The sequence below is a fragment of the Elephas maximus genome, chromosome 3 (assembly GCF_024166365.1).
Source record: "Elephas maximus indicus isolate mEleMax1 chromosome 3, mEleMax1 primary haplotype, whole genome shotgun sequence".
Lineage (NCBI taxonomy): Eukaryota > Metazoa > Chordata > Mammalia > Proboscidea > Elephantidae > Elephas > Elephas maximus.
Genome location: NC_064821.1, coordinates 178,586,443 through 178,611,336, shown reverse-complemented (window position 1 = coordinate 178,611,336; position 24,894 = coordinate 178,586,443). Strand labels below are relative to the sequence as shown.

Genomic DNA, 24,894 nt, shown 5'->3' with positions numbered 1-24,894 from the left:
CTACATAAAAGCCACTTAATTGGACAGAGAATTTAACTTGAGGATGCTATAAAAGAGATGCATAGTTAGGTTACTGTCTTTTTTTTCTTTAAACAGGAACTGGGGAGAAGGCTGGGGTTTCATGCCTTCTGACAAAGCAGTTGTCTTTGTGGATAACCATGACAATCAGCGAGGACATGGAGCTGGAGGAGCATCTATTCTTACATTCTTTGATGCTAGGTAGAAACAAATTTTCCCCCTTTTTACCTACCTTTTAATGATTGTAAAAAAGTATTTTGCCTTCAGTGATAACATCACTTTGTAACTTTCAGACTGTATAAAATGGGAGTTGGATTTATGCTCGCTCATCCTTATGGATTTACACGAGTAATGTCAAGTTTCCATTGGCCAAGATATTTTGAGAATGGAAAAGTAAGTTTTGATTTGTCCAAAATATCTTCTTCTCAAGAAAAGGAAAGAAATGTTGTTTTAGTTTCACATTTATTTATTTACCAAATATTAATTAAGTATAAACTTGATTCAGGACTCTGATCGAAGTAATACTGTGAGTATTAAAGAATTAAAATTCATGATCTCTGTTGTCAAAGAGCAAGCAAGCTGTTTCAGAAATATGACAAATATATCCCCCCCTAAAAAACCTTCAAAAATAAGAGCAAGTTACAGAGAATTAAATATATGCTTTTCATGGTTACCTATCTCATAGGATTGGTATGAGGATTACACAAGTTAACACTTGAAAAGGACTTAAAGCAGTGCCTGCCCATAAAAAAAGAGCAAAATAAATATTTGTTCAATACTTTTTTGAAAGTTCTTTGGAATGCAAAGTAAAGAAATGATCCAGATGAGGTGAAGCTGAGATTAAATAGACAAAGTTTCTTACATAAAAAAGCAAATTATATATATTAAGGAGAGATTTTGCTGAAGATAATTAAAAAAGGGTTGCAGCAGCACATTGACAGGGAACTGCCAGAAATTCAAGCAGGATTCAAAAGAGGACGTGGAACAAGGGATATCATTGCTGTTGTCATATTGATCTTGGCTGAAAGCAGAGGATACCATGAAGATGTTTACCTGTGTTTTATTGACTATCCAAAGGCATTCGACTGTGTGGATCATGACAAATTATGGATAACATTGCGAAGAATGGGAATTCCAGAACACTTAATTGTGCTCATGCTTAACCTGTACATAGACAAAGAGACAGTCTTTCGAACAGAGCAAGGGGAGGCTGTGTGGTGTAAAATCAGGAAAGGTATGTGACAGGGTTGATTCCTTTCACCATACTTAATCTGTATGCTGAGCAAATAATCTGAGAAGCTGGACTGTATGAAGAAGAACCTGGCATCAGGATTGGTGGAAGACTCATTAACGACCTGCGTTATGCAGATGACACAATCTTGCCTGCTGAAAGTGAAGAGGGCTTGAAGCACTTACTGATCTCACTGATGACAATCAAAGGCTACATCTCAACAGAAAGAAAATAAAAATCCTCACAATTGGACCAATCAATAACATCATGACAAATGGAGAAAAGATTGAAATTGTCAAAGATTTCATTTTACTTAGATCCACAATCAATGCCCGTGGAAGCAGCAGTCAAGAAATCAAAGTCTTGCATCTCCAAGTCTGCTGCAGTAGATCTCTTTAAAATGTTAAAAAGCAAAGAAGTCACTTTGAGGACTAAGGTGTACCTGCCCCAAGCCATGGTATTTTCATTGTGTCGTATGCCTGGGAAAGCTGGGCAATGGATAAGGAAAACCGAAGAAGGATTGATTCCTTCGAAACATGGTGTTGGTGAAGAATATTGAATATACCATTGACATGCAGAATAACGAACAAACCTGTCTTATAAGAAGTACTGCCAGAATGCTCTTTATAAGGGAGGACGGTGAGACTTTGTGTTACGTACTTTGAACTTGTTATCAGGAGGGCTCTGTCCCTAGAGAAGAACATCATGGTTGGTAGACAGTCAGTGAAAAAGGGGAAGATCCTCAAGGAGATGGATTGACACAGTGGCTGCAAAAATGTGTTCAAACACACAATGATTTTGAGGATAGTGCCGGCCTGGACACTGTTTTGTTCTGTTGTTCATGGGATAGGTATGAATTGGAACTGACTCGAGCACACCTAAGAGCAACAACAAAGAAGAGAAATTTGCAGCCTACTGCAGGAAAGACAAGAATGAAAAAAATGTTTGGGATATGGTAAAGATATTAATCTGATTAGTGATTTTTAAAAGGAACTGAGAAATAAGATTTTGAAAATATTTGGAATGCTGGTGGAAGATTTTAAACTGAAGATTTTAGAATCAGCATCATAAAGCAACCTAACAGAAAATCATTTTCACTACAAACTAGCCAGATGTTTATTGATTTCTTCTAGATTCCTTTCAATTTGAGAAGCCCACTACTTCATACAGCAACTCCTTCTTTTTTCAGGCATCTTTAATATTTACAAGGCATCTCTTTATATTGGACCAATTTCTTAAAATTTCTACTATTTGGTATTATTTTAGAGTCATTTTAAAAGTCATGGACTGTGTTTCACCTTTGCCCCCATAACATTCCTTCAAATATTTGATGGAATTTGCCTTTCACAGACTTCTCCATGCTGGTAACTCTTAGTTTTTCTACTATTCATCATAATAATGTTATTTTACACTAACATCCCTCCTAGACTACCCTGTTCTCCCCCAACCTTGCATTTTCTTAAAAAGTACCAATCCGAAAAAGGCAATATTAAAAATTTGATCAACTGAGTAAAGAATACTGTGTTGGATTGATTAGTATATTTATCCAAATAGAAAAGTGTAACTAATATTTATTGAGTAATTATTATATTCAAAGTACTTTTATTTCTTACAGCAACCAGTAACATCCCTATTTTATAGATGATGAAACTGAAGCTCTGAGAAATTAAGTATACTGACTAAGTTTCTTTAGCTAGTAATAATAAAGCCTGTGTTTTATTCCTGGTTTTCTGGCACTAAAGCCCTTACCTTTTCAATGACATTGCATTGCCTATAGTAATGTTAATAAACAGTTGCATCTTCTTGGAAAGAAAATGGAGGATAAAAAAATCTTACCCCTGGAGGTTGAAGACTGGGGAGAGGACTTTGTAAAGGGCCGTAAAAACACTAAAGGAACTAGATTCTAATTAAAGGGACTGCAGAGACACAAATAACCAGTAAGAAAGATTAGATTTGTTATACAGGAAAAGAAGAGGCAAATGTATGTAATGTTCAAAATCTGAACTTTTTTTTTTTCTAATTTAGGATGTTAATGCTTGGGTCGGGCCACCAAATAATGATGACGAAATTAAAGAAGTTACAATTAATCCAGACACTACTTGTGGCAATGACTGGGTCTGTGAACATCGATGGCGTCAAATAAAGTGGGAATATTTATTTTGAGATATTACCTAATAATACACTTTATAAAAAACATTTTATTTTCAATTGTTGAAGTATTCATGAACATTTTATGCAATTTTTTTTTTTTTTAGGAACATGGTTGCTTTCCGTAATGTAGTTGATGGCCAGCCTTTTACAAACTGGTGGGATAATGGAAGCAACCAAGTGGCTTTTGGAAGGGGAAACAAAGGATTTATTGTCTTTAACAATGATGACTGGTAAGTAGGTAACAATTTAGCATAGCAGTTTATACTAGTAGGTTTTTTGTTTATTCTTTTTTTTTTTCCTGTTCATTTACTTTTTCCTGATACCTGAAAAATCCTTTCAGTCAGTAGATTCAGAAAAAATAGATTTCAAAGAAAAGTCGGAAGAAGAGTGATGATGGTACTTATTCTCTTGGTTCCCTGTTTGTAAGGGTTTTCTGTTTAGTAAAGTTTGTTTTATGTACCCTTGCATAACATGTGGGTATACAGTGCACATGTACGTGGACGCACACACACCCTACACAAAATAAACAAGGAGTTAAAAGAAGCGTTGGGAAAACTCTAGAAGTACATGTCATCAAGTCCTATTTTGTTTAATAATTTTAAAAAAAGTACTGTCTCAGTACTGAAATATTCCTTTTCCAGCTCATTCACTAACTCCTTATGTATCTTGTTATTTGGTCTTCTTCTCTTCTCTGTCTCCTTGAGACAATTTTTAAAGCATATGCATAAAGAATATGTTTCTCATGGTCAATGATTTGCCTCAGGTGATTTTTGTGTTTTAGTTCTGAAACTTTCATTTGTGATACTTACATCCCCGGCCTCTACTATATTGATTTCCTCATATGCAGAACTGGAGCTCTTTGCAGTTGAAATGTCTTAGTCCAAAGTCAGCTTTCACTTATGCTTAACTTATTAAAGCCTAGATTATATTTTACTGAGAAAAAGGTCAACTTATCCGCAAACTTTCTTGCCAAAAGAGCCGGTGGCTAATCCTTTTAATTGTTTTCTTTTGCAGTTAGGAGAACCAAGCTAAATTTATGTAAAACAGCTTTATGTTTAAAACCACACACTTCTTCACAGAAAATGCCTGATTATTTTTACCCCGGCACAAATTCATTTTAGCCTATTGAAAAATGAGATTTTTGAAGAAATAACCAAGTTGAAGTTCTTAAGAGAAATCACTATCTTAAAATTTTATCTGAGAGTGGCAAGTCCCTCAAATCTTCACTGATATTCTTCAACCTTAACTTTTTGGTAATATTCACTACAGTAAGGAATCACTGGTCCTCCTATGAAAATCTTTTTTGATCCAGAGAAATCTATTCACATCCAATGGAGAGGTCTTGGTGGTGGATTTTCTTCTCACTGAGAGTTTGACTGCTTAGAGTGCTAAGGCACAAATTTAAGCTGTTTCTCTGTTTTAAAAATAGTCTGTATTCTTGCTTTTCATTGTGTTGAATTCAAGTTACATCTTAAATTTTATTTTACAGGTCATTATTTGTAACTTTGCAAACTGGTCTTCCTGCTGGCACATATTGTGATGTCATTTCTGGAGATAAAAGTGACGGCAACTGCACAGGAATTAAAATCTATGTTTCCAGTGATGGCAAAGCTAACTTTTCCATTAGCAACTCTGCTGAGGATCCATTTATTGCAATTCATGCTGACTCTAAGTTATGAATTTCAAATTAAATACATACAACCAAAAAATAGCTGTGTATGTCTTTTAATATATAGATGTAATTCTCCTAATTCATTCTTTCTCTAGCAAAAGCTATAAGTAATCCACTTGAAAAACTCAGAAAAGTATAACGAATCACCTAAAATTTTTCAATTTAAGGTAACTTCAAATAACATTTTGCTATGAGTTAGAAGATTTGTCAAAAAATTTTCTAGGAAGCCTAGAAACGCATTTTAACAAATATGTTGTCATTAACACCATTTGCCCAGCCCTCTATCTCTAATGCAAATCTGTTTGTAATTCTTCCATAAATTGTGTCTAACTAACAGTTAATTAGTGATAGCTGTTTTAATGAAGATCCCCACACAGAGTCATTGCATTTGGATAATTTTCACAATACAAGATCACTTTTGCAGTTAATTGAGTTAAAAAATAAGAGAAACTAATTATATAATCTACAATTCTTATATATACTGAGCTCACAGAAATCTTCTACTTTCTCTAAACTCTTTTTCTTTCTAATGGCTTGACGTAATATTATTGTATGGCATTTTGTTCCTTCTTTTAACCTCTACTATTTTTTATAGATAGATGTTTACTCAGGGCTTTCATTATACCATATGCTCCTTGTTCTCTTCCTAACCCTCTAGCTACTCATTCTCCTTCACCTTGGCTTTAAATGTGAGATTTGTTAACCTTTCATCTAGGCCTTCTGATAACTCTCAGTTGTTTTCATATACTTAAATGAGAAAGTAAAATCCATCCTCAGAAACTCTTCTTTCTTTCTACAAATCTATCTATACTAAAACCAAAAAACCAAACCCAGTGCCGTCAAGTCGATTCCAACTCATAGCGACCCTATAGGACAGAGTAGAACTGCCCCATAGAGTTTCCAAGGAGCGCCTGGCGGGTTCGAACTGCCAACCCTTTGGTTAGCAGCTGTACACTTAACCACTGCGCCACCAGGGTTTCCATAAATCTATCTATACTTGCTTCTATATCATCTTATCTTTCCTCCTGTTTTAATGAAGAAAGTGCACCCACTCTATCAAAGGCCATTCCCTCCATTTGTGTTTATTATACCATTTCTGTTTTTAATCTTTATAAGGACTTTATTCTTAGATTATTCTCTCTTTGCCTTGACAATCTTTCTCTTTCTGCCAGATTATTCTCTTCAGATTATATGTACTAGACTCTTAGAACTAAAAATCCGTGGCCCCCAGATTTTTTCTCCAGGTACAGCCTCATTTCTCTGGAACTCTTCCTAGTCAAACTTCTGTTTTCATCACACAGTCTTTATGCCCTCAATTTCAGTCATTTTTCTTCTCTTTACTGTTTGGTTTTCATCATCATCCCTTCATCGAATCTGTTCTTGTGTCACCAATGACCATATGTTACTAAACCCAATGCACACTTCTCTATCCTCATCTTACTCCACTTCACAGCAGTATTCTTAGGGTCAACCATTCTCCACTGCTCTCTCCTTTGTTCTGTCATTCTGCTCTCTCCTGGTTTTCCTTCTCTCTCACTAATTGCTATTTTTCATGTTCTTTTACTGGATATTCTTCTTCTGTTTGACCTAAGGACTGAACTCGGTTTAGTTATCTTCTTTATCCTCTCTCCCCTAGGTGATTTCAGCTACTTCCACAGACTTAAAACCCATTCTATTGCATGGAGGCAGGTATCTCCAATGCAGACATTTTCTTGGGCTTCAGCCTTACATTTCTGTTACCAGGTGAAAACCCCAGGTTCTTGCTCAGCATGACTTGTATTGACCAATAAAGAGAGACCGAGGTGGGAAAGCGGGAAGGCAGAAAGACACTTTTATGTCCTTGCGCAAGGAAAAGGGGTCAGTCGGAGCTGCTGCCACCAAGACTGCTCGCCAAGGGTGAGCAGAAAGTTACTTTTAAGGGGTTGAGAAATAGAGAGTTCATACAAGTTATGTCAGCAACGTTCTTAATCATACTATGCCGGTGCAATCGGGTTTACATCATATAACTTCTGAACAAAGAAAGCAGGATTTTAATGCAAAGCTGTGGGGGAGGAAGCCCAGCAAAAAAAAAAAAAAAATGATTTTTAATGCAACACTATGAGGGAGGCAGCTAACCAATGAAAACAGGATTTTTAATGCAAAGCTGCTTGAGTCTCTGCCTTATTCTCTCCATTTCTTTTTGGACGTTGGTCATTCAGGACCAGTGTCCATTTGAAACTATATCCTGGCTCAAAATCATTTGGTATATACTCAGGGAGGTGCAAATATTGGACCTAGGCCTTTCATTGTGGCTACTGACCTGTTGGTTTAGAACTATTTACTAAATATTAAAAGAAAAAGATGAGTGGTTTTATGCCCTGTTTATGTGAACATTTCCCTAAAAGATATTTTTTAAGATTGTCCTAGCTATTGTCTTTATACCTCAAGGCCTAGTTGATGTGTCTTTATTAGTCTTTGTGAGTTCAGCTCTAGCTGGGTCACATTTTTTGTGTTCAAGGACAGGAAATAATAGCTCCAATATTATCTCCTAAATCATTCTTTTCTTTTGATCGGAGGTTGGACATAAAATATTGATGATTAATAGCTGAACACACTGATGATTAATACCCGGACTTAGTCGAGCTCCTATATGGCAGCCATGGCAGGCTCTTTAAACTCAGTGCTGTTTTCCACCAGATACCATCGGTTCTTCACCAGGATCTTAAATAAGAGCAGCGTTCCCATCAATCGAATTGCTGAAGTGAGCAGACTCAATGTACATCAACATTTTAGTTTGAGGCTTTCTTAAGTGTGTAAGACAATAGAAGATAAGCTTTAGTATGCCTAATACTATCAGGACGCAGACTAAGAATATTAGCATTTCTTGTAATAGTGATTCATTCATGCATTTATTCTTGATGGTAACCAAAGAAATCTGGTGTTTTTAAGAGTGTTATACAGTGTGTACCCAAGGAGCTTATTGTCTAATTTTATGTATGTCCTATTTTACTTCTCCTGTGTCATCTATCTGACTACAACAAGAGGTATTTGCAACCGTACAGATTACCCTTTCTCAGGCTGAAAAATCTAAGGCTATTTTGTTATTTCATATCACCTTGGCTAATGAGGTCAGAGATTACTGTTGTGTTTTTATCTCATTAGCAACTTCATCTGTTATTTGTTCCCTCCAAAAAAATTCAAACCCGTTGCCGTCGATTCCGACTTATAGCAACCCTATAGGACAAAGTAGAATTTACCCGTAGAGTTTCCAAGGAGCGCCTGGTGGATTTGAACTGCTAACCTTTTGGTTAGCAGCTGTAGCACTTAATCACTATGCCACCAGGGTTACATTTTTGTCCCTAAAATTGATAAATTTTTTAAAGATTTTTTTTCAGTTTAACTATACAATAAAAGGAACTGAAGCAACCAAACCCACCCTGAGTATTGGACCAATGAGGTTTTTTTTTTTTTTCTTTTTGACTCTCGTTTTACAATGTGTAACAATTTAACATTACCTTTTTAATATTTACAAGCATCATTACTATGAGTATTAAAGATAGTCTTAAAATTCTCAAAGTTCTTTGCCTGTGCATTCACCAGGAGTCTAAACAAGACATTGTCCACGTAAACTCACTGTCAGTTGGAAAGGATCATTTAAACTAGTATAGCCGAATCCACCACACAAAAACAAATATCCATAAGGAGCACACAAATTTGTTTAGAGGAAACAGAAGGTATAGAAAATTTACATGTGACAACCAAGTTTCCATTAGAAAATACATGACTAGCAAGATAATACAGGATGGACCTTTCCTGTTGGAGGCCTTCAGTTAATCTGTTTAAAACATTCTAAATGTTCTTCCCAGGGGCAAGTTGTCCCTCCTTTGTTTACCTGTTAACAGTCATGGGTCAATTTCTCAGAAGAAGAAGTGGCACCAAACTGTACTTTGAGAGACCTAATTGGAAACTAATGCTATTCTATTTTGAAAATCATGACTTAAATGAATTTCAGACACTTTCCTGGTTATGATATCTACAACTTTGCTAGTTTACTAATAAGAACTTTTAATTTAAGAGTTATAATATCTAAGGGAAACCCTGGTGGAGTAGTGGTTAAGTGCTATGGCTGCTAACCAAAGGGTCGGCAGTTCGAATCCGAAAAAAAAAACAAAAACCAAACCCAGTGCCGTCAAGTAGATTCCGACTCATAGCTACCCTATAGGACAGAATAGAACTGCGGCAGTTCTACTCCATCCTATAGGATCGCTCTAAGTTAGAATCAACTCGATGGCACTGGGTTTAGTTTTTTTGGTTTTATAATATCTAAACCCATTCGTTAGGTAATTTAGGAGAAAGGAAAATGACTTCTTATGTCCAGAAAGTTGGACCTTAAAACATCAGCAATATGCCCCCATAAAACCCATAGTATTCCTTTACTCAGTCTTATGTAGTTAATTTCTATTCCACTTGATTTTGGGTCAGCCACAGCCTGTGAACCCATCAGCTCCTACCTAAGAGTTCTAGAAATTTTGATTCAGTCTAGTCACGGTCCTTTTCAAAAGTCCAGTAAAGTCCATCTTTTTGTTGAGATATTTTGGTCAAATGTTTTCAGCAAATCAGCAAAGGAAACACTTATCTGCAGACAACAAATCTTAATATGGCCATGATTAATTTGTATACATATTGCTCTTAGTTATGAAAATTCAGAGGCAAATAAAGTCAGTTTAAAAAAAAACTTTAGACAAAAAATATTTCTAAATATAATGATTAACCTTATTTTCAAAGAGGTACAGATATAATACACTACACAATAATTATGAAAAATAATATCATATAGTCAGGATATAGCAAGATTAAAAAGTCTCTAAATACCTGAATAGTAATAAAAAAGACTTCATAGTAAAACAATGTGAATTCCCCAGTCAAACCATTGGCTTTGATGCTAGATTAAAAAAAAAAAAAAATGTGGCCAAGTTAGCAATAAAGAAATAATAATAAAATTATGGTGTAATATTTTGTGTTTGCTGTCTAATATCAGGAAAAAAAAACATAAAAGGAAATACTAACATATAAATTTTGACCCAAAGAGAATTAGATATTTCTTTTGATTTTGACTACACATTCCATGTAATTTATAACATATTAAATAAATCTTTCCTTTATATATATATATATATATATAAAAAAAATTCTCTCAACCCCTGTAGCTTGGTTTTTGACATAGGAATTTTATTCTTATGAGAGGCTGAGCCTTTGTATTTGAGGCAGAAAACACAAAGAGTAAATGAACCCTTTAGCTCAGAAATCAAAGAAAATTTTGTTATTTTAACAGTGAGAAACCCAATTCTTTGTTTTATATATTATTTAACATTAAAGTTCTTAAAAATCTCACAAATTAAACCATTAAACTTTAGTCAGACAGATAAAGCTTTTGGCCATATTAAATAAATTCCTTTTTACTAAGCCTTTTAAATGTTGTCTTTGCTCCATATCTCTTATAGTACACCTTTTTAAAATGGCAAAAATGAACACACTTATTAACAGACCCAAATGTATATATATATCCTTTTTTGTGTTATAAAATCAAAAGTATATAAGCTTAAATCATGACGAATATCTATTTACTCAATTTAATATCTGTAAGTTACCTAAAAGGTCTTGGAAATTATTTCAACCTTGTGTACCATAAAACGTAATTGTTGAAATGAAGCCTGTTTAAACATTCTAAGTTTTTATCCAGATTTTACCATTTCTCTTATTTTCCTCAATCTACTTTTAGCCCTTAAGGATTTTATCAACCAGCTTTGGAAATCACAAAGTCTCTGTTCAACTGATTAATTCATTGATATGGATATAACCTTAAGTCTCTGGCTAGGAGTGGCAACATTTTTCTAGGCCATTTTAAGTGTGATTCCTATTTTTTGCTTCTTAGAGTTTTCCTACAATAGATAGAACTTCACAGTTCTTTTATGATTGGGATCCACCCAATTTTTTGCAATTACGGTAAGACTAATTTTTTCTTATTTTCTTTTGACTTAAAAAGTCTCCACTTAGTTGGAAGAGGTCTTTTAAAAGCTTCTCTTCAGCTATATGAGATATATGAGGGCTGGGGAGGCCTGATCCTACCAGGCCCTTATCTCTTGATTCAGGGAAGACAAGATTAGGTCATCCCAATTCATTTACATATGTTTAGGCTGACCTAGGAATTTTGAAAAGGTATTTTACCTAGTAAATACCAGAGCTCTTTAGTAATTTTGTAAATGAATCCATCAATTCTTGGCTAGGGAGACTGGGGGTTGGGGAGGCCTGATCTTGCCGGCCCCTCACTCTCTTGACTCAGTTCATTGTGTGTGTGTGTGGGGGGGTACAAACAGATACTAGATAAAACTTATTAACTTGCCAGAGCCACAGATGGAGGAATATTAGACCATTTGACAAAACTTAACCATCAAGCAAGAGTTCTCCAAAAACAAAAAAGAGGAAAAGATAGGACAACACAAATGGAGGCTCATTTCCCCAAAGTTTCCACTGAAATTTCAAATTATATTCAGTTTACAAAGTGTTTTTAAATATGAACCCTAAACTAATGTCTCAGTAATGGGAGGGGTGGGGAATCCAGGTTCATTTATCAAAAATGTTAAGCTCCAAGGTTCAAGCTTCTGATTTTCTTTCTTTTGAACTTCATTCATTCTGCAGCCTAGAGACCTAGTCTTTTATTTTAGACCTTAAATTTACTAGTTCCTTTAATTGGAAAGTATTTTAAAGTAGCTACTGATGATTTTAATTTTAACATTGGGATTCTTCATTGAGAAACTAGATCATAAAACAGGTATGGAGCTATCACTTCTCCTTGCGAATTTCATAAAACAAGTCAGGAGCTACCACAATATACCCCTGAGAATGTGGCAAAACAGCCTTATTTTCCAGGTTTTCTTTAGAGCTGTAGCCTTTCTCGAGACCACCTTATCCTGTCACAGGAGTCTTTAACGCTCCTGATGAGTGCCGGCGACCACCCTAATGGCTTTTACTGGTTGACCTGTGCCTGTAATTTGCAGTTTTTTAGTGACCCAGAGCTGTTTGGAAATAGAATTACTTCTTTAGTGTTCAAATCCCTGAATCTGGACACTAAACTGCACCATTAGGTGTTGTTGGTTGAAAACACCACAAAGTTTAGTAAAGCAAATAGAAAGATTTTATTTGGCTTATATTTAAAGAGGCAAAAGTAAGAAAGGGACAAGCATCCTCCCAGAGCCATGTCTGTCCGAGTCTCTGTTCCCATTTCTTAAAGATGCATCTTAGTGGGCTGCGTTCCAGGATCCCTTGAACATTCCCCACTCTCCGGATACACACACTTACACACTCACACAACCTAATCTGGTGTACCAACCTAGCAGGTACCTACAGTCTTTTATGCTCTCAACAATCAATTCCTCCTGCTTCTTGGAACTCTTCTAAGGCCTTACGTAGGTATTTAACTAAACAACCCAGGCATGTTTCATGCCTCCCACAGAGTCATCTATTGTGTCTGGGTGCATCAGCTTTCAGGGCTGCTCCAAAGTCTCCAGGAGAAATCTCCCGGTGGTGCCAGACATTGGGCCTGGTCTGTTGTCTGATCACTTCAGGAACCAAACAGATGACTCCTGGCTGGCTCCCAAGAAATATTACCAGTTGGAAACCCCAATTTCTTGCTCAGTATGACTTGTGTTGGCCATTAAACAAGAGACCTAGGTAGGAAGGCAGAAAATCACCTTTATTTCATTGTACAAGGAAAAGGAGTTGATTGGAGCTGCTGCAGCCAAGACTGCTCCCCAAAGAGCGAGGAGAAAAGTTATTTTTAAGGGGTTTACAAGTAAGGAGTTCATACCAGTTACATCAGTGACATGCTTAACTATATCACACAGGTGCAATGGGGTTTACATATAACTTCTGAGCAAAGAACCCAGAATGTTAATGCAAAGTTAACTAGATTTTTTTATATATATATATATATTTTATATATATATATAGTACAGATTTTAACTGCTATAAAGTTCAGAGATGATACATTAATGAAAACTAGAATATCCTTTTTTTTTTTAGTGGCTTGAAACAACAATAAACATTTATTATCTCAGCTTCTGAGGGTTAGGAATTTTTTTTTAGTTGTGTGGTTCTGGCTCAAAGTCTCTCATGAGATTGCCGTCAAGACGTTAGCCAGGGCTGCAGTCATCTGAGGACTTGAATGGGGATGGAAGATACCTTTCCAGGATGGTTCACTCACATGCTGGTAGTTGGTGCTGTCTGTTGGTAGGAGTCCTTAGTTCCTCTCCACTTGGATATCTCAATAGGGTTGCCTGAGTGTCCTCAGAACATGGTGGCTAGCTTCCTCCAGAGCATGCAATCTAAGAGAGAGCAAGGAGGAAACCACAGTGTCTTTCCTGACCTAGCTTCAGAAGGCAAACCCTGTCACTTCCTCAGTATTCTATTGGTCACACAGGCTACCCATGATTCAGTGCGGAAGGGTACTACACAAGGGTGTGAGTACCAGGAGACAAGGATCATTGGGGCCACTTGGAGGCTGGCTACCACAACTGTCTACCCAGTTATTCATGTCAGGAATCTGAGAGTCATCTTTGACATCTACTCTCTCCATCACCTTCAAGCAATATCAGTCCAGATTACCTCATTTATACCTTGACTCTACCTACTGTTATGACTGTAAGCCATCTTCTCTTTCTCTTTTTTTATTGTACTTTGGATGAAGGTTTACAGAACAAACTAGCTTCTCGTTAAACAGTTAGTACACACATGGCTTTATGACATTGGTTAACAACATCACGTCATGTCAACACTCCTTCTCGAACTTTGGTTCCCTATTACCAGCTTTCCTGCCCTCTCCTGCCTTTTACTCCTTGCCCCTGGGCTGATGTGCCCCTTTAGTCTTGTTTCATTTTATGGGTCTTTCTAATCTTTGGCTAAAGGGTGAACCTCAGGAGTGACTTCATTACTGAGCTAAAAGGGTGTCTGAGGGCCATAATCTTGGGGTTTCTCCAGTCTCTGTCAGGCCAGTAAGCCTGGTCTTTTTTGTGAGTTAGAATTTTGTTTTACATTTTTCTCCGGCTCTGTCTGGGACCCTCTATTGTGATCCCTGTCAGAGCACATAGTGGTGATAGATGGGCACCATCTAGTTGTACTGGACTCAGTCTGGTGGAGGCTGTGGTAGTTGTGGTCCATTAGTCCTTTGAACCAATCTTTCCCTTGTATCTTTAATTTTCTTCATTCTCCCTTGCTTCCAAAGAGGTGAGATCAGCGGAGTATCTTAGATGGTGCTCACAGGCTTTTAAGACCCCAGACACTACTCATGAAAGTAGAATGTAGAACATTTTCTTTATAAACTATGTTCTGCCAATTGTGTTAGATGTTCCCCACCACAGTCCCTAGAGCCCTCTGTGCAGTAATGTGGTCCCTTAGGGAGTTTGGATGTGTCTATGGAGTTTCCATGACTTTGCCTTGTACAAGTTGTGTGCATCTATTGCTATAAGCTGACCTCTGAGCACTGCCTTTGCTGTGTCCCAAAGGTTTTGGTATGATGTGTTTTCATTCTTGTTTGATTCTAGTAATTTTTTAAGTCCATCTTTGATTTCTTCTATTACCCAGTGGTTTTTAAGCAGAGTATTATTCAGTTTCCATGTAATTGACTTTTTTTCCTTGCTCTTTCTGTTGTGAACTTCTACTTTGATGTTAGAAAACACTTTGTATTATCTTGATGTCTTGGATTTTGTTGAGGATCACTTCATTGCCTAAGATGAGGCCTATTCTGCAGAACATTCCATGTACATTGGAAAAGAATGTGTATTTTGCAGCTGTTGGGTGGAGGGTTCTATATATGTCTATGAGTTTAAGTTAGCTGATTGTGGTCTTTAGCTCTTCTGTATCTTGCTGAGTTTCTCTCTAGATGTTCTGTCCTTTACTGAGAGTGGTGTGTTGAAGCCTCCTATTATTGTGGAACTGACAATTTCTCTTTTCAGTGCTGTTAGAGTTTGTTTTATGTATTTTGGATCCCCGTGATTGGGTGCGTAGATGTTTATTACTGTTATGTTTTCATGATGGAGCATCTTTTTAATCATTATATAATGCCCTTCTTTGCCTTTTATGTGGAGTTTTGTTTTAAAGTCTATTATCTGAGATTAGTATTGTTACTTCTGCTCTTTTTTGGTAGCTGTTTGCTTGATATATTTTTTCCATCCTTTGATTTTTAATAAATTCTCATCTTTGTTTCTAAGGTGTGTCTCTTGTAGACAGCGTATTGATGGATCCTGTTTTTTTATCCATTCTGTTACTTTCTGTCTCTTTATGGATATATTTAGACCATTTATGTTCAGTGTAATTATTCATAGGTGTGAGTTTATTGCTGTAATTTTGTAGTGCTTTTTTTGTGATGCTGATGTTTCCTTTGTTCCTCTTACTCTCCTGTGCTGAATTCTTTTATTCGTGGATTTTTTTTTTTTTTCATTTCTTTTGTTTTCATAGATTTTGTTTTTACTGAGACTTGGTGTTTTTCTTCTTTATTTGAACCAGTCTTTTATTACTTGGTATTGCCTTGCCTTCCTCTCCATTAGAAAGTTCTGTGTCTACACCATTTATTCCCTCTTTTATTATTCTGATGTTGTTGTCATTTACAGAGTAACCTCTCTGGGTCCCTGTTCTAAAGCTTTTAGTTTTGGATAGCCCTTGGAGAGTTCATTTCCTAGGTTAGTATCTGACTGGTGTGATCTTGCATTCTAGATTCAGGCTGTCCTTTGTTGTTTGTTCTCAAACTGAAGGACTCTGTTTAATAATTCTTGTGTGTTTGGTTTGGTTTTTACATATATCCTTAATTTCTATTTATCTGGAAATATTCTAATTTCACCATCATATTTGAATGAGACTTTTGGAGAATATATTATTCTTAGTTGGCAATTTTTTTTCTTTCAAGGTTTTATGCCTTCTTGCCTGCATGGTTTCTGCTGAGTAATCAGTTTAGTCTTATCGTTTCCCCTGTGTATGTGGATTTGCATTTTTCTCAAGCTGCTCTCGGGATTCTTTCTTTGTCTTTCATTTTAGTGAGTGTGATTATGATATGCCTTGGTGATTTTCTTTTGTGGTCTATCCTATATGGGGTTCGTTGAGCTTCTTGGATGGTCAGCTTTTCATCTTCAATGATATTAGGGGAGTTTCCTTTTAGGAGCTCTTCAATGATCCTCTCTGTGTTTTCTGTTTTCTCCCTGTGTTCTGGACCTGTGATGACTCGAAAATTTTTGCTTTGGATTGTATCCCACATAATCCTCAGGACTTCTTCATTTTTCTTTGTTCTTTTTTCTGATTTTTCCTCCAACAAGGTGGTATCCAAGTATTTGTCTTCAATTTTGCTGATCCTGTCTTCTATTGTTTCAAATCTGCTCCTCAGACCTTCTATGACACCATCCATTTCTGAAATCTTGTTTATCTTTTAGATATCTTATTGTTGTTTTTGTATGATTTCTATTTGCGAGTTTATTTTGACATTTTGTTCCTGTAGTATTTTCCTGAATTCCTCCATTTTTTGTCTGTATTTTCCATGATTTTGCCTGCCTTTTCCATGAATTTGCCTATTTTTTCCTCATTTTTGTCTGCTTTTTGCTTCAACTCTTGGATAGCCCTGAATATTAGAGATTTGAATTCTCTATCAGATGGATCCGGTGACTTTTCTTTTACTGGAAAGTCATCAGGTGTTTTATTTTGGACACCTAGAACCATCATGTCCTGTTTTTTTCTGTTCTGATACTGTCTGCTGTCCTTGGGACATTCAGCAGTTGTTTTCTTTGTTTATTGACTGTAGATTTGTTTAATTATGTCCTGCTTTTTTGTTTTATTTGGTTATGTCTGAGCAGGCAGGCTGTGCATTCTTTGTCTGTTGGTGAGATACTTTTGACTTCCTTTTCCAACGGGCAAGGCCAGTTGCTTAATTATGGTGCAGCAGAACAGGCCCAACTGAAGAGGCAGGGTTGGGATAATTTGTGGCATGTACTGGGGCTGACAGAATGTGGCAGGTGTCAGTGCAGGGCAGGTTATGGTAGGCTGTGCCTATGCTGCTAAGGGGTGTGATGTTCAGCACATGGTGCAGATAGGAAGGAGGGAGGGAGGAGGTTGTGATGTGTGGAGCTAAGTTGGGTATGGGAAAGAAGAGACAGAGAAGAGAGAAACAGGAGCAAAAAAAAAAAAAAAAGTGCTGATGGAGCCTGACTTTGGAGCAGAGAGATGAGCAACTGAGAAATGAAAGAAAAAAAATAGAAATAGAAATGTTCCCAGGGATCCCACTGCAACCAGGGAAGTGGCTCCCAGGCCTCAGAGCACAGCCCATCTAGAAGAGGCAGAGATGGCACACAGCACCAGGTATCCAGGAGACAGGAAAAGAGGGAAAGTAGACAGAGATGAAAAACTGAGAAATGAAGAAAAACAAAAAGGAAAAAAATAATTTAAAAAAAAGAAAGAAAAAGAAAGGCCCCCCAGATATCCCACTGGCATGGCTGCACAGCACAGCCTGGCTAGAAGGGACAGAGATGGCACACAGTGCCAGGTATTCAGGAGAAAGGAAAAGAAGGTAAGTAGAGAGAGACAGGAAACCAAGAAATGAAGAAAAACAAAAAGGAACAAACACAAAACAAAACAAAATCAGGCCCATGGGATCCCACCAGCGTGGCAGCATGGACTGCAGGGAAGAAGTTGCCCAGCTGAGTGGTGCTTCATAGCTTGTCAAGAAGAAACCAAGGTGGCATATGGAACCAGGTGTTCAAGAAAAAGGGGTGGTGAGGGGAGATACAGGGAAGAAACCAAAAACAGCAAAAAGGAAATGGCACTGAAGTAGCTGGCTGGTGTGGATGTGGCAAATTCAAGTGGCACAGAGCCAGTGCCTTCCAGTTTAGTGAATGCAGGCAGCTGGGAAGTGGTGGAGGCTGAGCAGGGGCAAGAAGGGTGGGGGGTGGGAAAGTGTGTATTGCTGGTTACTGGGTGCTCTGTCTCCTGCTGGGGAGCTCTGTGAAGCTACTTTCTTGTTCTCCCTGTCCTTTGATCTCTGACAGGAGTCCAAGATGGCAAACCCATCCATACTGCATTAGCTGGAAAGGGAACTCCGCTTCATATCTCTCCTCACTCTCTGTTCTCTGTCAGTTTCTTACTCATTTGGTGCTTGGCTGAATTCTTTATCTCTTCATTTGATGCTTAAGGTTCCAGGATTGATGTTTGTCTTTGTTGTTTTAGTTAGTTTTTCAGGTCTTGGTATGGAAGCATGGTGCAGTACTTCTGTCTATAACACCATGTTTGCTCTACCCAAGAAAACAGGATTTTAATGCAAAGCTACTTGAGGCTCTGTTTTATTTCCAACAAATGTTTAACATCTTTGGTGTTTCACAGACATCTCAAATTTAACATATTCAAACTGGAACCTTCATTTTTTTTTTTTTTTAATTGTGCTTTAAGAGAAAGTTTACAAAGCAAATTAGTTTCTCATTAAACAATACACAAATTATTTTGTGACATAGGTTGCCATCCTGCTAGGTGTCAACACTCTCTCCTTCTCGACCTTGGATTTCCCATTTCATTTTGTCCAGTTTTCCTTCCCTTTGTGCCTTCTCATCTTTGCTTTTTCATTGGTATGCCCATTTAGTCTTGTATACATGGTTGAACTACATGTGTTATTGTTTGTTTTGTAAGCTTGCCTAATCTTTGGTTGAAGTGTGAACTTCAGGAGTGACTTCAGCACTAAGTTAAAAAGGTGTCTGGGAGCCATAGTCTTGGGGTTTCTACACTCTTTGTCAGACCATTAAGCCATTGTCACTGTCCACTTCCTAGTGGTGCCTGCATACCATGCAGAACCTTCTGTATACCACTCATGAGTTTTCTCTTCTTCAGTCAACTGATCATGAAGAACTCCCCATGAGGCCATAGGTTCAGACTGGGAGATGGAAGGTAATGTGACAGAAGTGGAGACCAGGGGCATTTGGGCCATTCCTTATGCAACTTACTTGTGCCTTCAGTTTGTGCTAGGGCCTGATCTTGTATATGTCACTTCCATTTAGTGAGGGAGTGCTTCAGTGTACATCCAACTTTATGACTGTGTGGGTCAGACAACATCCAGTTTGTGATGGCAGCTCAGGTTGCATGGTAACTTTGTGGCCCATGGTTAAATATTCTCTACTAAAGCCCAGTAAAAAGTCAAATGCTGGTTCTTAAAAGGAGAGTAGTTCTCTACAGAGAATGGCAGGGCTTTGCTCCAAAATCCTAAGGGTCTGTGTTGTTATTCTCCAAGGGGGGCCTGCCCAAAACCCCAAAGAGCATCTCTATCTGATTCAAGCACTATAGGATCAGCCAGATCAGATGGCCCAAGTGGCAGAGCCACTTGCAGGGCAACCTGAACATGTAGAGCCTTCTCTTGGTCTGGTCCTCACTCAAAACTAACAGCCTTTCAAGTCACTTAATAAAAAGGCCAGAGTTGCACAACCTAATGAGGGATATGTTGCCTCCAAAATCCAAAGAGGCCCACCAGATGTTGTACCTCCTGCCTAATTGGGGAAGGGCCAGATGCCATAACTTATCCTTCACTTTAGAAGGAATATCTCAACATGCCCCACACCACTGAATCCCTAAATATTTCATTGAGATAGAAAGCACCTGAACTTTTTCTGGATTAATTTCCCACCCTCTAGCAGACAAATGGAAACCCTGGTGGTGTAGTGGTTAAGTGCTACAGCTGATAACCAAACTGATAAGTGGCAGTTTGAATCCACGAGGTGCTCCTTGGAAAGTCTATGGGGCAGTTCTACTCTGTCCTATAGGGTAGCTACGAGTAGGAATCAACGGCAACAGGTTTTGAGTTTAGCACACAAATATTTTACCAATAAGTCCAGAGTCATTGACACTTCTTCCTTGCTAGGTCCAAACAGCATAATTTCACCAATGTAGTGGGCAAACATGACATCCCTGTGGAAGGGAAAGGTGATCAAGGCTCTAGTGGACTAAATTACAACATAGGGCTAGAAAGTTGATATAGCTCTGAAGGAGGACACTGAAGGTGTATTGTTGGCCTTGCCAGCTGAAAGCAAACTGCTTTTGGTGGTCCTCTGAAACAGGTATGGAGAGAGGCATTAGCCAGATCAACAGTTACATACTGGGTACCAGGAGATGTATTAATTTGCTCAAGCAATGAAACTACGTCTGGAACAGCAGCCACAATTAGAGTTAAATTTTTGATAATTCAGTGTTGTTCTCTAAGATTCATCTGTCTTTTTGTACAGGCCACTAGGTGAGTTGAATGGGGTTGTGGTGGGAATCATCACCCTGCATCTTTCAAGTCTTTGATGGTGGCAGTAATCTCCACAATCTGTCCAGGAATGAGGTATTGCTTTTAGTTCATTATTTTCCTAGGTAGGGGAAGTTCTAATGGCTTCCACTTAACTTTCCCTGCCATAATAACCCTTACTCCATTTTTTTTGGATCCAATGTGGGGGCTCTGCAAGTTGCTGAGTATATCTGTTCCAATTATGCATTCTGGAACTTGGGAAATCAGTTCAGGATGGGTTCAGGAACCCACAGGTCCTTCTGTGAGATGGACATGAACAAAGACTGCATTAATAACATGACCTGCATATTCCCCAACTCTGACTGGTGGACCAAAGTGACATTTTGGGTTTCCTGGAATTAGTGTAAGTTCAGTACCAGTGTCCAGTTATCCCCTCACATCTGATTATTTCCTTTTTCCCAATGAACAGTCACTCATAAAATGTGGTAGCTCCATTTGGGAAAGGCTGGGAAGAAAGATTTATGGCATACGTTTTTGGCATTGTAGTGAGGTCCTTCCTCAAGAGGACCTGGCCTTCCCCTTATTCAAGGGGTTGTGAGTCTTTAAACTTGCTCAAGTCTGGGAAATGTTTGAGGGGTTTTGACTCTCTATTCTGGTGATTCCAGTTACAGTGCTATTCCCTCGACCTAGAATTCTTCCCCTTGTACAGATCAATATTTAGTAACTTTCCTATCTATTTCACTCCTTGGGACACCAGACTAAGTAGCCAATGCCTACTTCATAGGAGTCAGACTATTCAGATTACTACCTTGACTTCGCTGCCCATTTTGTCTTTGTTGGTTGAGTGCCGCCACTGGGTCCTTACTACCACAGGGTCCAATCATCCCCATTGTAGTTAGGTGTCTTACTTCAGTTAGGGCAGTTCCCACTGTCAAGTCTGACTTACACAAAATAGCAATCACTGCAGTCTTTGAGGATGTTGGGATCCTTCAAAAATTTGTTTCTTACCGTTGTGGTAGAAGGTTTGTCCTTTGGGTGTTCCATGTGTGAGTCTGTGGGTTTAACCCGATAAATCTACTTAAACATGCCAATTTCCCTAAGGCTTTGAATACCTTCTTGTACAGTATTCCAAGGCAGGTCTGGTACTTCATCTTGATTTAGTGTACGTGTGTACCTCGTAATCCATGCTTCAGAGGCCTATCCGAATAAACTATCAGATCCTTTGCTAACCTCTTGAGCTGAAACATTGAATGGAGAATCTGTGCTTAGTAGACCCATATCAATAAACTCAGACTGACTTATCTTTATATTCCTTGCACCAGTATCCCACCCATATGCCCCAGGTTTCGGTTTGTACATATTAGAAAAGTCATGCGGTTCTTTTGGAGTGTAAGATACATCCTCCTGGGTCACACTTTGTACTTCACCTTTTGGGGCTCGCTGGGACTTAAGTCTAGTTATAGGCCTAGAAACCAAAATGGATGATGGGGATGTGTTTTGAGAACATTCAGCATTGTCTTGTAAGGTATCTGCTTTAGGAGATGCCCCAGATAATGATTCAGAAAAAGACTCTCTAAACAGAGTTGGATTAATCTCATCAGATGGGGATGGAGGGACTATGGTTTTGCTGTGGAGAATGGCATAGCAGACAAAAATGGAGTAATCTTTTCAGATGGGAATGAGGGAGCTGGTTTTGTTGGCAGAGGTGATTCAAGGGAATTTACAGGCTCAGTGTCCCCAGCTTCCTGGTTATCTGCCCATAAGCCCTAATCCCAAGTATCAGGATCCCATTTCTTCCCCATAAATGCCCTCACTTTAAGCTCAGACACCATGTGACGTTGAGAATTCAGTTGGCATTGTAATTCAGCCACTCTTATGATAAGACTCGGAGTCCGGTTTTTGGCAATATCACTTCTATTAATACAAGGGATTAGGCTTTCTGTCAAGGCACAACTCTTAACTTTGGGATCATTTATGCGGTGCTTGAGCTTTGACTCTGAAGTCCTAAGTTCATCTCTTTCTTTCCCTACTTTGTCCAGTGAAAGTAGGACCAACCAATTAGCTTCCCTATACTTCTAGTATGACAAAATTGTAGAAAGGTGTCAAACATGCATCACCCAGAGCCTCACCTTTCATCAATACCTGATCTATTGGTGGTGATATTTTGGTATTTCTATTGTCACCTGTCGTGGATCAAATTGTGTCCTCCCAAAATATCTGTTAACTTAGCTGGGCCATGTGTCCCACTGTTGTGTGATTGTCCATCATTTTATGTAATTTCCCTATGTGTTGTAAATCTCTCACTATGATGAAATGAGATGGATTAGTGTCAGTTATATTGATGAGATATACAAGAATAGATAGTGTCTTAGGCAAATCTCTTTGAGATATAAAAGAGGAAAGTGAGCAGAGAGAAAAGGGGACCTCATACCACCAAGAAAGCAGCACCGGGAGCAGAGAGCCTCCTGAGATTCCTGCAATGAGATGCTCCCAGACCAAGGGAAGACTGATACATTGCAAGGACTTTCCTCCAGAGTCGACAGAGAGAGAAAGCCTTCCCCTGGATCCAGCACCTTGAATTCGGACTTCTAGTCTACTGGACTGTGAGAGAATAAACTTGTCTTTGTTAAAGCCATCCAGTTGTGGTGTGTCTAACAGCACTAGATGCCTAAGACACCACCTCATGTCATGAATTAACAGTGCCCCCTTTACTACTGTAAACAGAGTTATCAACATCTTTAAGACTAACCAGACTTGAAAACCACTTTAGAAAACTCATCCTTACAATTTTATTTCTCTAGAACGACTCCCGGTGGTTCAAGGTGAAAGCAGGGAGAGTTATCATAAGCCAGGAGCTCAGACCACCTCATACCAGTTTCTTCACATATCAAAATTACACTTTCTTTTTATAAGAGTTTAACCAGAGAATTACTATAAGAATTTCCCAGTGGCTAGCAGAGGAGGAGAGTGTGCATGATACTCAGGTAGTGATGAAAACACATTTTGATTCCCAGAAGGAGAAGGAAAGGTGGCTATTATGGACATAAGCTAGCAAACTTAAAAGTGATATCTGAAAAGTGTTCTATAATGGGGTAACGGTACCTATATAAGGGAGTAAAATTTTATATGGGTGAAAGAGTTTGTCCAGCAAAGTAAAACATCAGTATGTCTTTATTAGTTGAGATTTTAACTTTTAGAATACCTGACATGAAGTTCTGCTGATTATAGATGGATCAACTTCAGCATCAGTATCCACTTTAGGTCTTCCTCCGACCATTCCATTCTTTACCATGCAGAGTAATTTTTTAAATCAGAAAAAACATCACCATCACCACCATCACAGCAACAACAATAACATCAGCACAACACACATTTTTCCAAAATCTCTTCAATGGATCAACACTATCTGTTGTATACAAGACCAAAACTCTTAAGGAACTCTAAGACCTGCCTGCATCTGAAGACTCACCTTACAAAACTCTCCACCCTAACCACTGTTCTTTAGCTGTACTAACCTTTTAGTTCTTCGTACTCAACAAGCTTCTTTCATTTCCTTAGCTCAATTCATGGAACATATGGTTCTTTCCACCTGAAGTGTTCTTTCCTCACTTCTTCCCCTATTAATTCCCATCAGTCATTCAAATCTTAGTTCAAAGGCCACTCCTAACTGGATGTTTACCTAGCACTACTTCAGTTCTCGCTATTATTGTGGTGACTATCTGTATTTTATCTGTATTCTCCTTTTTAGCACTCATCATAGTTTTATGTGTGTTGTGCACTTTTTTGAATGCCTTCTTCCAAAACAGTGTCTGTCACATATAATGTAAGAGATCAATAATTATTTGTAAAACCAATTAGGATAATTAAATGGAGAAAGAAGGAAAACTGGAACAATATTTAAGGAGAAAGTTGATATTGAAGATTGTTTCATTAAGAGTCATAAAAGTCATTGGGAAGTCAAATGCTTCAACAATACTCCATCATATTTTCCAGATTTGTAAGTCATATGCATTGCCATTGAGTTGTTTCTGACTCATAGCTACTCTATAGGACAGACAGGCCTAACCCCATAGGGTTTCCAAGGCTGAAATCTTTATAGGAACTGACTGCTATATCTTTCTTCAGTGGAGCACCTGGTAAGTTTGAATCACAAACCCTTCATTTAACAGTTGAGTGCTTAAACAGTGCACTGTCGTGAGTTCTTTTTAAAGACATAACAGCAATCAAATCTTTGGTAACCTATGCCCTAAATAAGTTAAGCAAGTATTCTTAAAACAGTATTGGGAGAATTATGCCACATTGTTCTGGTTATAATATACTTGAAATGCATATTTATTGTGTTCTTAGAGCTTTTTCATATTTTTGTCATATGTAATAACTTGTTAAAAGTTTCTTGGATTCAATGTTTCATTTTATCTATAGAACTAATTATGCCTGTGAAACTAAACCAGTTGCTGTGGCATTGACTCTGACTCATGGAGACCCATCGTATGTCAGAGGAGAACTGTGCTCATTGGGGTTCCCAATGACTAATTTTTCAGAAGTACATCA

General features: G+C 38.0%; 1 protein-coding gene across 6 annotated transcripts in view; it reads left to right on the top strand.

The window, feature by feature from the left end:
- The window catches only part of LOC126073501 (pancreatic alpha-amylase-like), a 70,064-nt gene extending 64,965 nt beyond the window's left edge, over positions 1-5,099 (top strand). For all 6 annotated transcript variants that reach the window (XM_049880217.1, XM_049880218.1, XM_049880219.1 and 3 more), the window contains 5 exons: positions 97-219; positions 312-411; positions 3,275-3,393; positions 3,505-3,630; positions 4,890-5,099. In XM_049880217.1, coding sequence (XP_049736174.1) covers positions 97-219; positions 312-411; positions 3,275-3,393; positions 3,505-3,630; positions 4,890-5,079 — 658 coding nt within the window. In that variant the 3' untranslated portion in view covers positions 5,080-5,099. The remainder of the gene's footprint in view (positions 1-96; positions 220-311; positions 412-3,274; positions 3,394-3,504; positions 3,631-4,889) is intronic.
- The last annotated feature ends 19,795 nt before the right edge of the window (positions 5,100-24,894 follow it).